Consider the following 18,737-nt stretch of genomic DNA (forward strand, 5'->3'; position numbering starts at 1 on the left):
GTGATTTGGGTTTAAGGCACGATCCTTAAGAAAGAAATCTAGCCAGTAAACCCTAAGAGTGGTTGAGGCAATGTTCTCTAAAGTCCTTAGCAGAAGTAGGTGGCACAGTGAACAAAATTCTGGGTACCGAATGAGTAAACATCTAAATTCAAATCTAGCTCACCCAATTAGGAACCATGTGAGTAAGTCAATCACTGTCTCAGTTTTAATTTATTTATTTATTCAATATTTCCCCCCAATTACATTCAAACCATTTTTTTTGCTTTTATTTTTAAGATTTTTGAGTTCTAGGTTTTCTCCCTTATCTCCACCCAAAATTAAGAAACCACATGTGAAGTTATGCAAAACATTCCCATAAATTCAAGTTGTGAAAGAAAACAGACCTCTCCTAATGAAACTAAAAATCGTCAAGAAAAATTAAGTTAAAAATAGAGAGATAGAGAGAGAAATAGAGAATGCTTTGATTTGAATACAAATCAATGTGTTTGAATACAAACACAATCGGTTCCTTCTCTGGGTATGGATAGGATTTTTCATCAAAAATTCTTCAGAGTAATTGTGGATGATTGTACTACTGAGTATAACAAAATCATTTACAGCTGATCATCTCAGAACATTGCTATAACTTTGCATACAGTATATTTCACTTTGTTCATGCAGAACTTTACAGGTGCTTTCTCCCCCTTGAAAGCTATCCTATTCATCATTTCCCAGACAACAAAAATATTTCATCAGAGAAATTTGCTTCGAATTTTTTTTTGCAATTAATATTGCCAAAAAAAATACAATGACTAATGCTAATTGTATTCCTCCATTTATTCTCTTTCTCCTTTTACTCTGATTCTCCTCAAAAGTGTTTTGCTACTGAGTTCTCCCTCCCCCAATATGTTCTCTCTTTTATCATCCTTCTCTCTTCCCATATCCCATTCCCCTCCTATTTTCCTGCAGGGTAAGATAGATTTCTATACCCCTATTGAGTATCTATGTTATTTCCTGTTTGAGCCAATTTTGATGAGACTAAAGTTCACTCACTCATCCTTTCTTCTCCCTCTCCCCCTTCACTATAAAAGCTTTTTCTTGCCTCTATTTTTATGGCAGATAGTTCTCACTGTTTCACTTCTCCCTTTCCCTTTCTCCCAGCACATTCTTCTCTCACCTCTTAATTTCATCATTAAAAAAATATATTATTCCTTTATATTCAACTCACACCCATACCCTCTGTCTATATATATTCCTTCCAACTATTAATTTCTTACTAATGAAAATGTTCTAATGAGTTACAAGTATCATGCTCCCATGTAGGAATATAAACAGATAAACCTTATTAAGTCCCTCATGATATCACTTTCCTGATTACCTCTTTATGTTTCTTGAGAGTCCTGTATTTGAAAATCACATTTTCCATTCAGCTCTGGTCTTTTCATCATAAATGCTTGAAAATACTCTGTTTAATTGAACATCTTTTCCTCTGAAAGAATATACTCAGTTTTGCCAGAAAGATGATTTTTAGTTTCAATCTTAGCTCCATTGCTCTTTGTAATATCATATTCTAAACCCTTTGCTCCTTCAATGTAGAAGCTGCTAAATCTTGTGTTATCCTGACTATGGTTCCATCATACTTGAATTGTTTCTCTCAGGATGCCTACAATATTTTCTCCTTGACCTGAAAGTTCTAAAATTTGGCTGTAATATTCCTGGGACTTTTGGTTTGGGCATCTCTTCCAGGAGGTCGTAGGGGATTCTTTCAATTTCTATTTTGTCTTCTGGTTCTAGAATATCAGGACAGTTTTTCTTGATAATTTCTTGAAAGATGGTGCCCAGGCTCTTATTTTTATTATGACTTTCAGGTAAACAAATAATTTTAAAATTATCTCTCCTGGATCTATTTTCCAGGTCATTTGTTTTTCCAATGAGATATTTCACATTTTTTCTATTTTTTTCATTTTTTGGGGGGGGGGTGATTTCCTTTATTGTATCTTGATTTCTCATAAATTCATTAGCTTCTATTTGCTCAATTCTATTTTTTCCTCTTTTTAAAATTAAAGTTTTTTTTATTTTCAAAAACATATATGCATGCCAATTTTTCAACATTGACCCTAGCAAAACCTTGTATTCCAAATTTTCCCTTCTTTCCCCTCACCTCCTCCCCTAGATGGCAGGTAATCCAATATATATTAAACATATTAAAATATGTTAAATCCAATATATGTATACATATTTATACAATTATCGTGCTGCACAAGAAAATCAGATCAAAAAGGAAAAAAAAAGAGAAAGAAAATAAAATGCAAACAACAACAAAAAGAGTGAAAATGCTATGTTGTGATCCACACTCAGTTTCCCCAGTGTACTCTGGGTGTAGATGGCTCTCTTCATCACAAGACCATTGGAACTGGTCTGGATCATCTTATTGTTGAAAAGAACCATGTCCATCAGTCGATTCTATTTTTTAAGTATTTTCATAGTGAGCTTTTGTACCTCCTTTCCCAATTGACCAATTTTGCTTTTTAAGGCATTCTCCTCATTAAATTTTTGTATTTCCTCATGCACCTCTCTCAATTCTTTCCCTAATTCTTCTTCTATTTCTCTTACTTGATTTTCAAAGTCCTTTTTGAGCTCTTCTCTTCCTTGATCCCAATTCTTATTTTTCTTAGAGGCTTTGTATGTAGGAGATTTGACTTTGTTATCATCTTCTGAGTGTGTGTTGTGATGTCCCTTATCACCATGATAACTTTCAATGGTCAGAAACTTTTTTTTTGTTTTCTGCTCATTTTCCTAGTTTGTTCTTTTGCTTTTAACTCTTTGTTAAGGTAGGTCTCGGTCTCCAGGAGAGAAGGTGCTCTATGACAAGTTTTAAGGTTTTGTGCAGTTGGGTGAGAACTGGGACTGGGGCTGGGCCTGCACCGGGATTGCACACTGAGCTCTACTCTGGTTCCACAGACCTTTTCTGATGACTTTCCAGGTCCTCTTTGGTGTTTCTGGGCTGAGAGGTCTGGAAGCCAGTAGTAATGCTGCTGATTCAGAGGTCAGCCCCAGGCTGTGTCTGGGTTTGGCTCTGGGTCTGGATCTGGGTCAGGGGCTGCACTGGCACTGTGTTTTTGTGTGTTCTGATGCTCTAAAATTTGTTTAGAGTCATTATTTAAAGGAATTTGAAGCAGTTTGGGGGAGAGGTTGGGCAAGTTCCTGCCTTTTCTGCCATCTTGGTTCCACTTCCTCAACTGTTAAATGGGGTTTAGTTGTTGTGAGGATTAAATGAGCTAATATTTTTAAGTGCTTAGCATAGTACCTTGCACACAGTAGATGTCTATTAAATGCTTGTTCCCTTCCAGCTCTAGATTTGTTACCTAATGCTCATTTTCATGAACTAAAATCATTCAAGGCCCATCTCAAGTGTTACCTTCCTCAATGAAACATTTTCCCCTAATATCCCAGGCCAGAAGTGGATTTTTTCTTCTTCATATCACATGGGTTTGATTTCCATTTCTTGTAATCAAGCACTATACTGTAAGAGATTTATCTGGTTATAGGTTGGATTTGCCAGTCAAATGTGAAGAAATCTCTTTGAAAAGTTAACGTAAAAAATGATGATGATAGTAATAGCATTTATAAAACACTGAAGGTTTGCAAGTGCTTTACAAATATTATCTCATTTTATCCTCATAATAACCCTAAGAGATAGAAGCTATTATTTTTCCTTATTTTACAGATGAAGAAACTGAGGCAAATACACATCAAGTTTCCTGCTCAAGGTAGCACATTTAAACTCAGATCTTCTTGATTCTAGATCTAGCATTCTATCCATTATGCCACCAAGTTACCAAAAATGATTTATGTTACTTAAATCAGTGACTTATGTATAATATATGTGTAATTCCCATTCACTTCTGCCTCAATGTTTCCCTTGATTTCTTTTTTCTCTCTTTCTCTTTTCTTTTTTTTTTTTGAGAGGCAATTAAGGTTTTTTTTTTAATTAATATTTTATTTTATTTTATAATAACTTTATATTGACAGAATCCATGCCAGGTGATTTTTTTACAACATTATCCCTTGCCCTCGCTTCTGTTCCAATTTTTCCCCTCCCTTCCTCCATCCCCTCCCCTAGATGGCAAGCAGTCCTATATATGTTAGATATGTTGCAGTATATCCTAGATACAATATATATTTGCAGAACCGAGCAGTTCTCTTGTTGCACAGGGAGAATTGGATTCAGAAGGTAAAAACAACTTGGAAAGAAAAACAAAGATGCAAATAGTTCCCATTCGTTTCCCAGTGTTCTTTCTTTGGGTGTAGCTGCTTCTGTCCATCATTTATCAATTGAAACTGAGTCTTTGTCAAAGAAATCCACTTCCAACAGAATACATCCTCATACAATATCGTTGTCGAAGTGTAAAGTGATCTCCTGGTTCTGCTCATTTCACTTAGCATCAGTTCATGTAAGTCTCGCCAGTCCTCTCTGTATTCATCCTGCTGGTCATTTCTTACAGAACAATAATATTCCATAACATTCATATACCACAATTTACCCAGCCATTCTCCAATTGATGGACATCCTTTCATTTTCCGGTTTCCAGCCACTACAAACAGAGCTGCCACAAACATTTTGGCACATACAGGTCCCTTTCCCTTCTTTAGTAGCTCTTTGGGATATAAGCCCAATAGAAACACTGCTGGATCAAAGGGTATGCACAGTTTGATAACTTTTGGGGCATAATTCCAGATTGGAGAGGCAATTAAGGTTAAGTGAGTTGCCTAGGGTCACAGCTAGAAAGTGTTAAATGTCTAGGTCAAATTTGAACTTGGGTCTTCTTAACTCTATGGTCATGTTCCATCCACTGAGTTACCGTTAACAGAGTAGAATGAGATTTCTTATAGGGAACCTCCCCCAAAACAAGCATGGCAGGACTAGTGGGAAGCCTAGCAAGAAGCTTTTCCCTTCTTGACCACTGCTAGCCTCTTCACTTTGAGATTACCTTCCATTTACACTGTATATCTTGGGATGTCAGTATTCTCTGTATATCAATGAAATCATAGACTTGGACTGAACACAACAATAGTTACTGAAGTTATATAGAGAACAAGCTAAATTAGAATCTCAGGGCCTTCAAGAGGCAGAATGGCATAGACTTGCATTCAGAAAACCTGAGTTCAAATTTCATGTATATGTGCTTGGATGGCTTATTTCTCCCTGAGTTTCATTTCTCTCTGTGTCTCTCTCTGTCTCTCTCCATCTCTATCTCTATATCTCTCCGTATTATGTCTCTATATTCTCTTCTCTCTCTCTCTTTCTATCTCTCCTTGTCTCTGTCTTTGTCTCTCTCTATCTCTCTCTGTCCCTCCTTTTTTCTCTCTTTCTGTTTCTCTCTGTGTGTGTCTCTTTCTCTCTCTGTCGCCATCTCTATCGCTATCTTTCTCTATGTGTCTCTCTCTCTATCTTTCTGTGTATGTCTCTCTTTTCCTCTTCTCTCTCATCTCCATTTCTCTGTCTCTGTCTCTCTCTGTCTTTCTGTCTCTGTCTGTCTGTCTGTCTGTCTCTCTCTTTCTTAGTCTCTGTCTCTCACAAAATAATGAATCTATGGTTCCCTCTAGCCCCTAATCCTATGATCCTGTAAAAAAAATTATATTTGAAGTCAGCAGATCTAGATTCAAGTTTCAGACTGGGCAAATAGTATAATATCTCTGAATTTTAGAATGATGTAATAAAAAGAACTCTGAATTTAGAGCCAAATTCTGCCTTTGAATTCTAGTCCTTCTATTGACCTTGGATAAATCATTTGATCTCTGTGGGGGTCTTCATTTCCTCATGTGTAAATTGGTAGAGTAGAGCCAAACAATCTTCAGTGTCCATGCAGGGTTTGAATCTGGTCATCCCATACAGTCTGTGAAAAGGCAAAAGATGGAAGATTATTTATGAACTAGCAAGCAAACCAATTTAGCCTGAACTCAGAGTAAATAAAATACATTGATAGGAGATATAATTGGAGAAGGCAGCTAGATAGTGCAGTGGATAGAGCACTGGCTCTAGAGTCAGGAGAATCTGAGTTCAAATTCAGCCTCAAATTCTTAGCACTTCCTAGCTGTGTGACTCTGGGCAAGTCACTTAACCCCAATTGCCCTGCCAAAAAAAAGAAATAAGATTGGAAGGGTAGATAGGAGGTCAGATTGTGGAAAGCTTTAAATGCCAGTTGATTTATTTGTGTCTCTTATGGAGCCATGGAAGATTTGAGTGGGGTGTGCCTTGCAGGAGTATGGTCAACTCTGTGTTTTAGGAATATCTATTTGGCATCTCTGTGCATCATGGAAGGGAGAAGAGATTGGGGGCAGCCAAACCACTTCTTAGGTTATTGTCTAGGCTAGAAGTGAAGAATTCTCTTACAGAAAATGGATGTTTTCCTCCATGGTTATCAGTATACTCTATCTGTGGTCCTTTGCTCTTGGTATAAGACTGGCTTTCTTTCTTTCCCATTAATTGTTTTCTGGATGATAACTTAATCCTGGGATTATAGATTTAGAGCTAGGAGAGGGGACAGCACCTTCCCTGGAGTCAGGTATTCCTGAGTTCAAATCTGACACTTAATACTAGCTGTGTGATCCTGGGCAAGTCCCAAATTAACTTTCATTGCCTCACTAAAAACAACAACAAAAATACTTGGATAGATTTCATAGGATCTACAAAACCAAGGCCTAGGAGATGAAATAATTCCCCAAGATCAAACAGGCTGTAGATGTCAGAGACGGGATTTGAACCCAAGTTCTTGAATAATGGTAGTTAATTGCCAACCACTTCTTATTCTCCATATCACGTGAGTAAACAGGTAATTCAAAAGATACTGGAAAAATCTCATAATTTTTTTTAAAAGGATGTTTGGACTCCAACTTCCTGACTAATGCTTCTTCTATATCTGTACACTGCACATACTAAGAACTTTTGGGTTGAGGGTCCAAGTGTTTTGAGAAACAGGAAGTTAATGAAGCAGCTTTTGAAGAAGAGCACAGGGACTTAATGGAATAGTCTGGCTCTTGAAGTAGATAATGCATCATAGAAGTTGGGCAATTCTAGCACCATGGACAGTGGGATAGGCTTGAAGGACACCCTGCCCTCTGGCACTGACCAACTGTGTACATTAATTAAATCACTTAATCTCATCTGGACCTTAGGCTACTTTCTTGGACTGAGAGCTGTTAAGTAAAATAATGGATAGTAAACCCCTTGACCTGGATTCAAACCTGGCCTTTGCTATAACCCCCTAGGTTTTTGTTTTCTTATCTACAAAGTGAGGGAATTAGACTGGATGGAACTCTTCTAGCTTTAAATCCATGAAATATTGATCTGTCTTATTTAGAAAGTCTTGAAGGTCCCTTCCACTCATGATCTCATGATTCTAAAATCAAAACAGGTTTGCAATCTGGTTTGGTGAAAAGTGCTCCCATACAAGAAATTCCCCTTGAGGAAGAAATTTGAGCATCTTAGCTCTTGAGAAGTTGAGGTAAAAAAAAAAAAAAGCCAAGTTATGGGACACTGCCAAAACTTTTAAATAAGATCAATATCAATCAACAAACATTAAGCTCCAGCTGTATGCTAGGAGCTCTTCTTTGTGTTTAGTACATAATAGGCACTGAAATGCTTGTTTCTAGAGACACAGAATAAACTAAGTACTAAGCAATCTCTGCTCTCAAGGAATACATAAATATAGTTTTTATAGGATAATGTAGATAACAAAATATGAGAAGATTTCATATAAGAAATGATAATAAATAAAATGTAAAAGTAATAGAATATGAATATATTCTATATAATATAAACAATAAATAAAAATAAATATACTTTACATAAATAAATAATAAATTAAAAATGTGTTTATATAATACACTATTAAATTATTAAAATATATTTTAAAAATAAAATAACACTTACTATGGTGTATTTTCATCATTTAACATAATTAATGAAATCAGCAAATATAATATTAAAATACACTATTAATCTGGTCAGTGAGAACCAAATTCCAGAGACTACTGACCCTACCTATGGACCATAGAATTAGCATGTCAATGATAGAAAGCTGGATAAATGCATCTCCTTGCTTTTGTTTCCTTGCTAATTTCTTTTGGAACTCAGCCCTCTTGTAGTGGCATGACAATTACAATAAAATTTTGCCCCTTGACTAGGAAATGGATTCAAGCCTGCAAATTCTTTTGAGATACCTCATATGACTCCAAATTTTTGAGGTCCCCTTCCCAACTTCAACACAATCATTAAATATAAATAACTATACAATACATAAATAGCAAAAAAGTTTTAAGTTTCATTACATTCATGATTTCAGCTGGGACTATGATAATGTGAAAAAGTGAAGATATTATTTATGCCTATTTTATAGATAAGGAATCTCATTAGGTTCAAAAATATGTGATGACAGTTTCTAAAAATGATTTTATTTATTTTTTTAGGAGGGCATATATATTGTCAAGTATGTGACCTCTTACCCTCTGTGCTAAAGGAAGAATGAAATCCATACCGAAGGTTTATCTATGGTCAACATTCCCAAAGTCAAAGAAGCTGAATTAAACAGGAAGTAATTTAGTGAGAGAAAATACAGAGCTTTTCTCAGAATTCAAATGGGGAAAAGGGGGAGGTTTGACATAAGTGATGGACAAAATTTGGGGGTTATCACGTACCACAAAGAGGCAGTGTGACATAGTGGCTGAAACCTTGGAACCAGTAAGATTTGAATTCAAGTCATTTTTTGCTACTCACCTAACTTCTGAGTGCTTCTCTAGACCACTCTCCAGGAAGATAAGTTGTAGCTTGGGTAGAGAGTTCCCTCACCTGGGAATTCCCCATATCAGTAAAACTACAGGTCCAGCCCTAGCTCTATGTGCCACACAAGCCTCCCCTGCCTCAGTGAGTTAAATGAGCATGATAACAAGATGAAGGAAGCCAAAAGCAAGGGATACCAGACTAGACAGCGACTTGAACTTGGGATCAAGAAGACCTGGTTCACAGCTTGATTCTGGTACCTTTTACCTTGGAGGCTCTAGTCAAGTCATTTTCTTTTTTTGAGCCACAATTTTCTCATCAGTAAAATGGAAACAACAGTAGCATCTCACAGGATTGTTATGAGAATCGAATGAGATAAGGTTTGTAAAGTGCTTATGTTCATTAAAAGTGCCATCTAAATGCCAGTTATTATTCCTATTATTGCGATCAAAGGGACATAGATTTAAAGCTGTAAGGGACTAAAGAGGGGAATCTGATAGAAAACTTATTTCATTTATGGAGAAAATTTCAAGGTTACTGGCTAGTTAGTAGCAGAACAAAAATTTGAACTCAGAGCCTCTACTGACAAATCCAGAACTCTGCTCTCTTTCCCTAAAGCCTGTAGAGGGAATGGAACCAAACTTGTGATTTCATTGGTGTAGGGAACACCCAGAAGAGGAAATTCCCTCTGTTTGTGCATTGTTGCCACCTTCTCAGCAGGTTACAGTCTTATAGAATTGTTTAGAGGTCTAGGCAGGGAAGTGATTTACCCAGAGTCTCACAGCAAGTATTCCTCAAAGGTAAGCCCTGAACCCATGTGGTGAAGATATGAATACTCTCAGTGTAAGTTCCATGGGGGCAAGGATCAGTTCACTTTGTTTTTTCTATCCTAAGAGTCTAACATAGGATCTGGCATATAGTAGGTGCTTAATAAATGCTTGTTGAATTGGATTGAATTTAATTCTTCCCCCATTGTCTCCTTGAATATAAGGAAGATGTTTAAATGAGATCTTTATGGAAAAGTTTGCTGAAACAAGTGATATTTCCTTTATGCCCAAAGGACGCTATGGATTTTAAGTTACAATGAAGGAATTTGGGGAGGATATCAGAAGCCATTTCCTGCCTCCTTGGACTCTCCAATCCTACAGTACATTATCAAAGGAAGTTGTGGAATTTCCTTTCTCAGAGATAGATGGGAAATTCTTGAAAAATAACTGCCCAAGTTTTCAGATCTTTCTCTCTCTGACCTTTTAACCTCTCACTCCAGGGTATTTTGAAATAGGGAGAGAATCTCATGGACCAATTAGAAAGGACATCATTAAAAACATAGTCATCTCCTTGGTAGCTGATAATGTTGATTTAATTTCCACCTTAGAAAACATGCCAAATTATTTCAACATATCATCTGTCACTTCTGCCAAGTGCTCTGAGATACATGGAATGGCTTAAGGAGACTGAGAAACCACTAATCATTTCAATGTGGGGGCAGCCATTATGTAATGGTAAGAGAACCAGCTTCAGACAGGAAGTTCTGGATTCAAGAGTTGTCCCAGATGCCCATTTAAGTCACTTCACTTTGCTCCAGGCATCTGTCCAAGATTAAATTGCAGAGCAAGATCTGTTCTGTTTTGGCAAAAGGTGTTTCTTCATTGGTAGCTCCTTAAACCAATCAAAACACAGAACAAAAAGAAAGTGTTGTATTCTTCCTCCCTACCATGTCCTAGTAGCACACATATTCCTTCAGGGCAGAGACTGCCTTTTTCTCTGTTTCCTCAGCATCTACTGAAGTATCTAGTACATAATAAGAGCTTCATAAAAATCCATAAAATTGAGAAAACATACAAGCATTTTCCTGGAAAAAGATTGACCTCATTTTGCTCTCCTAGGTCATGTGCTTAATAGTTATTTACTCATATTCACTTTTCTAGGCAGCCAGCAAAGTATTTTAAAATGTCTAGATATAAATTTTTTCTTATGTCACTTTCATTTCCCAGTATATGCATTTCAGAAAGCCATCCCTATAACAAAGAAGAAAATATAGAGGGAAAGATGTTGAATCAATTAATCCATGCATTAACAGGTCAAGTCAACAAGCATTTATTAAATGTCTACTATATGTGGGGCAACTAAATGATGCAGTGGATAGAGTACCAGCCTTGAAGTCAGGAGGACCTGAGTTCAAATGTGACCTCAGACACTTAATACTTCTTAGCTGTGTGACCCTGGGCAAGTCACTTAACCCCAATTACCTCAGCAAAAAGAAAGTGTCTATTACATGTCAGGTACTGTGCTGCTGGTCAATTAATAAACATTTATTAAGCATCTGTAATGTGTCAGGTACTGTGATAAGCACTGAAAATATGAAGAATGACAAAAATGGCCAAAAAAAGAATGGCAAAATATTCTCAAGAATCTTACAATCTAATGGGGAAGGGGAAATATATAAGCAATTATGTAGAAGCAAGGAATGAGATAATTGGAAGCAGTCTTTAAGGGAAGACATGAAGATAGTTCATGTCCCACACACAAAAGATGAGAAGTGCCTCCCTATATTTCTTTTTTGAGATCAGGCTCAGTCTTTATACTTAGCAGTCAGTTTCATTTGATTGTTGGTGCTGTTTTCTCTTATATTTTGTAGTTATTGTGTGTATTTTTCCTGATTCTGTTTTTTTTTTTTTGGATTAGTTTATATGCCATTCATGATGGAAGGAAGCATTTAAAATACTAATGGTACTTTATAATCGAATGATCTGTGATTTCCTTAGTGGAGGTCCTATTTCCACTGATGTAGATGGAAAGTCCATCATTTATGATATGGTTTTCAGAATTATTTCCTTATGTTAGCATTTCAGAATTGTGAAGTTATGTTGGAAAAGGCATGCCTTCCACCAATGAGACTCTTGAACCATTATGTGATCATTGATAATTATTATGGCCAATAATCTCAGTTCCCTCTGTTGTCATTTGAGGCACTCTGAGGAGTTGAGAGGCTGCCCAGCCCAGGGCTTGGAGCCCAGACCATTGAGAAAAGAACTCTCCTCCCTAAATCAAAATGAATTTCTCTTAATGTTGCTGGGCCAGTCCTTGGATAATAGAGAATGAGCATGATTTCAGATCCAATAAAAACTCAATGAAGAGCCACTATATTGTTAGAGGAAGATAATTGCTGAAGTTTTTCCCGACCCCCTTCCCTCCAAATCAATTTCATACTTCCACCTAGTATCTTCTGTTTCTTGTGTATAAATCTCATTCATACATAATTTTTTGTTTGTATATTTGATTGTGAGCCCCGTGAGGACAGGGGATTTTTGTTTGTTTTTACTTTCTTTGCATCCTTTTGTGTTCTTTTTTGTGTTTCTTTGTAGCACATAGTAAGTCCTTAATAAATACGTATATTCATATAATTTTAAACTTCATAAAGTACTGTGCTACATCACTGCTAATATTTTTGAAATGTTTTTAAAGATGTATACAAAACTGTGATTTGCAAATAAACTTGATCTTTAGGGCTAAATTTAATAAAATGACACTAAATAGGGATTATCATCAAATCCTACATTTGGGTTTTAAAAAATTAAGTTTTTCAGTACCAAATGAGAGAGACATAATTGAATAGCAATTAATTCATCTGAAAAAATAAAGATCTGGACATAGCTAAGAAGTCTTACATGATTGCATGTTGTCTCCCCAGTGACAGTATTTGCTCCTTCAACTCATATGAGGGGTTTGCACTTGACCTCTGAGATCCCTTCTAGTCCTAGAACCTGTGATAAGCTTAGAGAATGCTTTGAGGAGAACCACCAGGATCAGTTATTATGAGGACCAGATGAAGGAATCAGATTACATTTAGTCTAGAAAAGAGAAGGCTTCAGTTTGACATGACACAGTTTACCATGTGAAGACAAATCAGTCTTGTTCTGTTTGATGGAAGAAAAAAGAACAAAAAATAGCAGATAGAAATTATAGTGAAACATATTTAGGTTTTCTCAAGTCAATAAATATTTATTAAGCACTTGCTGTATGCCAGGAACTATGTAATGCACTGGGAACACAAATATAAACAAAAAAGCTTACATTCTAATGGGGAAATAAGAGTACATGAAAGGGAGCAGAGACATTATCAAGGGGGAGGTGCCCATTGCCAGTCATTGTGGTGAAGTCTAGAGAAAGAAGGCTTGGACCTTTTCTCAAAATAGAGGTGAATGGAGAAATTCAGCAGCGAGAGAAATGTCATATAGGGGTGGAGAGAGAAGAGGCAGATGAATCATGGGGGTAAAGTCCACAGAATGGAGTTTGGCTGGCTGGTCTGGGCTTCAGGCATCTTTATGGAAGGTGAATGCTTCAAACAGACATTGCTATTTCCGAGTCAATTGGATAACCTTTGAGATCAAGAGTTCCTTTGCAAAAGGGGTTTCTCCTCATTAGAAGTCTTAAAAATAGTGACTGAAATGAGGTAAATAAAGTTTCTGGTAGCTGGTAGATGACCATGTTCTGAGGTTCCCTCTAATTATTCACTCTCTCATTTGATCTTTGTAGTAGTTCTGCCATGGGGAGGAGGCAAAAGGATTGCCATCTCCATCTTAAAGATGAAAACAAACTCAGGTTAATTGAGGTTGAATGATTTACTAAAAAGCACAAGCTATAATGGCCAGAGTTTTTAGTCTTCTAAGTGTGACTCTCTATGATAGCTATGTATGTATATGTATATGTGTGTGATATACATATGTGTATGTAACATATATATATACATCTATAAATGTACACATATATAGAACCTAAAATTAAAATAGTTTCTAAAATGGTTTTAAGATTCAAATATATATGATATATATACACATATACATAAATATATACACATCATAAATAGTTGTTCCTAAAATTCTTTCAAAACTTAAACATAGAACCTAAAATTAAAACAATTTCTAAAATGGTTTTAATATTCAAATACATAAATATATGTATATGTTATATATATACATGTTATATGTGTATATCCTACATATACATGTATACACCTAAATATATCCAAATTATACATAATTTTTTCAAAATTTTTTTCAAATCTTAAACATAGAACCTAAAATTAAAACAGTTTCTAAAACTTTCAAAACTCCTGTGTATATTTTTCATGTATAGTTTGGCACCCAAATATATATGTAATATGTATGTATGTATATACATATAATTTCTAAAACTGTTTTGAAATTCTAGTGTAGAACAGTATCAGAAAGTTATATGGCTTACCCAAGGCCAAGTAAAGCTTATTCAAGGACAAAGTTATAATCATAAGGAAGTATTCTTTACTCCTAGTACTATTCCTTGAGTCTTGGGTTGGGCTGAGTCTGTGACAGAAAAAAAAAAATGGGACTAGGAAAAGAAAGTGTTTATTTGAAAGCATAGCTAACATCAATGAATGGCTTTTAATGGCATCCAGTGTTTTCTAAAAAGAGAGGTTTTTTTTTGGTTTGTTTTTAATCCTATAAAGTTTTTATCTGCTTTTTCTGATCCATGTGCCTTATAGGTTTATGTAGAAGCTACCTTGGAGAGCACCATGTCCCTTCCCCTCATAGAATGTAAGCTCCTAGAGGACGGGAAGTGTTTCCTTTATGATATTTGCATTGCCAGCAGAGCGTATAATAGGTGAATAATAAGTACTTTTTAGTTGCCTAAGAGATGACATGTGGACAGGTATAACCCTTTACCGAATTAAAGGTAGATTTAATGCTAGACTTGGAGGTGGGAGGACATGACTTTGAATTCCACCTCTGATACTTATTTAGCTGTGTAATCCTGGTCAAGTCACTAAACCTCTGGACCAATTAGGGATTAGATTCAGTGACCTCTTAGATCCTTTCTAATTCAAAATCTTGAATCCTATGAACCTATGAAGCTTCCATAATGGGCATCCTTCTGAGTGAAGGCTGGATGACAAGTCATTAAGCAAAATAATGCACTTGAAAAAATATTGGCTTGAAAGTGATAAACTTGGGTTGAAATTCTAGCTCTTCTACTTTTTACCTGTGTGACATTGGACATATGCCTCTGTTTCCTCATCTGTAAAATGGAGAGGTTGGATTAGGTGATCCTCTTATGTCTTTTTCTTGTACTAAATCCTCTGATTTGTCAGGAATATTGTAGGATAGTATTCTTGATGAATACTAAGTATTCATAATACTAACCCTGTATTTGAACTCAGGTTTTCCTAACTCCAGACCCAGTACGCTATCCTCTGAGCTACTTGTCTACTTCTGTATAACCGTAGGGAAATCATTTAACCTCAGTAGGTTTAGAGGACTCCCTAAGATTGTAAATGGCAGAGGATATTTCCTAATTGGGAAACTAAATTTAGCAATATTAAAATGAGTAATAATAGCACTCATATAGTGCTCTAAGGCTGCAAAGCCTTTACTACAAGCTTGATTGATCCTTACAACAGCCTTGAGAGACAGTGATATTATTATCCCTACTTTAAAAAAAAATATATCTCATTTGATTCTCCCAACACTGGCAGGGAGGTGCTATTATTTCTCCTGTTTTTCAGATTAAAAAAAAAAAAAACATAGGTTAAGTGTAATATGCAGGGTTACACAGCTAGTATTTAAGGAGGATTTGAACTCAATTATTACTGACTTCATGCCCAAACCATATCTATTTGCACTACCTAGGTATGTCCATTATGTCTATTTTACAAAGACCTAAAGGAAGCTAAGTGACTTGCCTAGTGTCACCTAGATAATAAGTGACTAAAATAAGGTGAGATTTGAATTCAGGTATTCCAATTTCATCACTAATCCACTATGCTATCCAGTTGTCTATGACAGAACATGAATGGCTGGTTCAGGCTTCTACAGCTAATAAGTAACAGGAGCAAAATTCAAATGTAGGTCCTATGGGAACAGAAATACCTCTATTTCTTCTGCATCACACTATACAGGAAAAGCAGACTCTTTTCCCTTTCTTTCATTTCTCTTAATTTCTTCTTAAATTTTCCCAGAGAAATTTTGTGCTGGATTATCTCCTTTTTTCTAGACTGGTTCAAAATCAGTAAGAAGGATATGAAGCAATCCCACTGAGCCCCATGGGGACTGCAATGGGCAGACCTTCAGAAGTTTCATGAAATGTGTGTTGAGAAACACAACTGGACCAAGATGAAACACCAAGATGTGGTTTTACCCAAGAAAAATCTGGGGATAGAGACAGATCGCCAAGAACCTCAGAATTGATCAGTTTTCTCCATTCAAAAAAAAAAAGTCCAAAACAAAAATAAATAGCTTTTTCAAAAGGCATTTATTATGTATTTACTATGGGACAAGCATTGTGCTAAGCATTGGGAATACATAAAAAAGGCAAAAGAGACTCTTTGTAATACCGGAGAAACTGAGGCAAGATAGAGATTAGAGAGTATTTAGTATTTTATTTGAAAGGGAGAGATTTACTGGGATCAAATGGATCCATGGTTTGGTCCCAGGGACAAATAAGAATATCATCTCCAATAATCCAGCAAACAATCTGAGTTCTCAATGACATATACGCATGGCTCAGACTCAGGGGGTAGACTAAGGCAGGGGCAGAGTCCGGGTGCTGAGAGTGGGAACAGGACTCTGACAGGGTGGGTGAGCCACTGGGGTGAATGGGTGACATAATGGGGGGAGGCACTCCGGAAATGGGGAGAGGCATCTTGATAAGACCGGATCTGATATTCTGATAGCTTGGGGAAGCTGAGAGGCATTCTGATATTCTAAAATATAAGATCCTTTATCCTTATCAAATATTCTGATTAAGAGGGAGGAGTGGTTTTGCAGGATTGAGAAGAACAATTATAAACTGAGGCAGAACAATTAGGGGAGGACAATTTGGGAAACTGAGTCAAGATAATTAGGGAACTGTGGCACAACATGTCCTTAAGGAACTTTTCTTTAAATATTGAGAATTATTCATTGAGTATTATATTGAATATAGTTAGGATAATGAGTATTTTTTGGATGATATAGGGCAATAAGGCTTTCTTAGCCTTTCCTTTAAAGTACTGGTTCTCATATTTAACATGGATTTGACTATCTGCCATCTAGAGAATGGAGCAGAGGAAAGAGGGGAAAATTTGGAGAGAAGGTTTTGCAAGGTTCGATGTTGAAAAATTATCCATGCATATGTTTTATAAATAAAAAGCTTTAATTAAAAAAAAAGGTCGAAAACTATGCCCTACTATCTAGATAACTGATGGCTTTCTTTTCTCGTTTGATTGCTTTGTCAAATTTAAAAAGGAGGGTGGAAAACAAAATTATTTCCCTACAACTCTTTAGGACATTTCTTGGAAGTTAGCATTTGCCCTAGTTTGTCATGTCTAGTAAATGTTACCATTACTTCTCAAATACATCTTGAATGTACCAGAATGCTCCATAAAATAAATAGGCTTTTACTCAGTAAAAAAAAAAGTATTGGTTTTCCCCATCTTTTAAAAAAACCCAAACAACTTGTAACTATTATAAATTCTGTACAGATTATAATATAAACTTATTGAAGGTAGGGGATCATTTTTAAAAAACCTTTCTTTATACCTCCACTGCTTAGAAATATATTTGAAGTATAATAACAAGTACTTAATGAATGCTTACTAACATACAAGAATCAATAAAGCACCTACTATGTGTCAAAATCCTTTTCTAAATACAAAGAAAAGGCAGATTTCTATCACTGATTGTACATGACCTTCAGCAAGTGACATAATCTCAGATTCATTTTAGTTCATAATTGTGTTATGTACCTCAAATCATTGCTGGGAAACAAGCTTTTTATTCACTTGAAAATGCTGGATAGGGAGTTTTTGGGGGGAGGGGCAGGAAGTCTCAGATTTGTAATTTCCTTAATCGAAGGGATTCACAGTTAGTGAATTTCCTCTACCACTTACAATCTTAGGGAATTCTCTGAGCCTACTGAGTTCCTTCAAATTATACAGAGGGGGATAGGTAGCTCAGTGGATAGAGGACTGGAACTGCAATCAGTAAGATCTGAGTTCAAATCCACCTCTGCTAGCTGTGTGACCCTCAATGAGTTAATCAACTGAGAACATCAGCATCTTGAATCATAGTTTAGGATTTCAAGAAATTTCAAAGACCATCTAATCTAGCCCTCTTATTTTGTAGGTTGGGAAACTAAAGCCCAGGGAGATTAAATGAAATTTTCAAAGTAACATAGGTCAAACATGGTAGGTCCAAGATTTAAACCCAAATCCTCTGATTTCAGAGCCAATTTTCTTTCTAGTGTTTTACTTAACATATAAGTCCCAAGACAAAAAGATAAGGTGACTTTCTTAGTTTCATTTAATTGGTTGATGTCACAGACCAGGTCTTCCCTATTCTAAGCCCTATCTACTGTGCAAAGATTTAAAGATTTAAAAATATAGCTCTAATTTTCATTTTCTATCTATTAGGATTTTCTGTCAAACGTACATGTGGAGAGTATTCTCAGATTACTGAGTGCCTGGATGGGATCAGAAACAAATCTCATTGGACACAGTCACTTACCTTCTTCAGAAGAATTTTCTTTTCTTGATAGTTCTCATTTATATGGTAAGTTGTAAAATGACTTTGAATTTTAACTAACAAATTGGGGATGCCCAGTGCCCTAAAGATATTGTCTCATCCCCCTGGGTATTCTTCCATTTGGGAGTCACAGAATTTTAGATCTCAAAGGAACATCAAGGTCATGAAGGCCAACCCTTTCATTTTATAGATGAGAAAAGCAGGGGCCCCAGAGGCTAAATGATTTGGTCAAGGACACATAGTTGATTAGGAGTACACCCAAGAGGAGAATGCCATTCTTCTGACTCCCAGCCCAATATCATTCTAAAGGAGACTGAAGAATGCTTCTTCTGTTAGTAACAAAACTTATAGTTTAATATGATGCCAATTAAAGCCTCAGATTGTCTGTAATAAACTTCTCCTTGGCAATTCTCCATGGTGCTGATTGGAGTTGTTCATTG

General features: G+C 36.0%; 1 protein-coding gene across 1 annotated transcript in view; it reads left to right on the top strand.

The window, feature by feature from the left end:
- Positions 1-18,201: 18,201 nt before the first annotated feature.
- The window catches only part of NR1H4 (nuclear receptor subfamily 1 group H member 4), a 57,854-nt gene continuing 57,318 nt past the window's right edge, over positions 18,202-18,737 (top strand). The window contains exon 1 of the mRNA XM_052001704.1: positions 18,202-18,324. Within this exon, the coding sequence (XP_051857664.1) occupies positions 18,240-18,324 (85 nt within the window). The 5' untranslated portion in view covers positions 18,202-18,239. The remainder of the gene's footprint in view (positions 18,325-18,737) is intronic.

The sequence above is a fragment of the Antechinus flavipes genome, chromosome 5, assembly GCF_016432865.1.
Source record: "Antechinus flavipes isolate AdamAnt ecotype Samford, QLD, Australia chromosome 5, AdamAnt_v2, whole genome shotgun sequence".
NCBI lineage: Eukaryota > Metazoa > Chordata > Mammalia > Dasyuromorphia > Dasyuridae > Antechinus > Antechinus flavipes.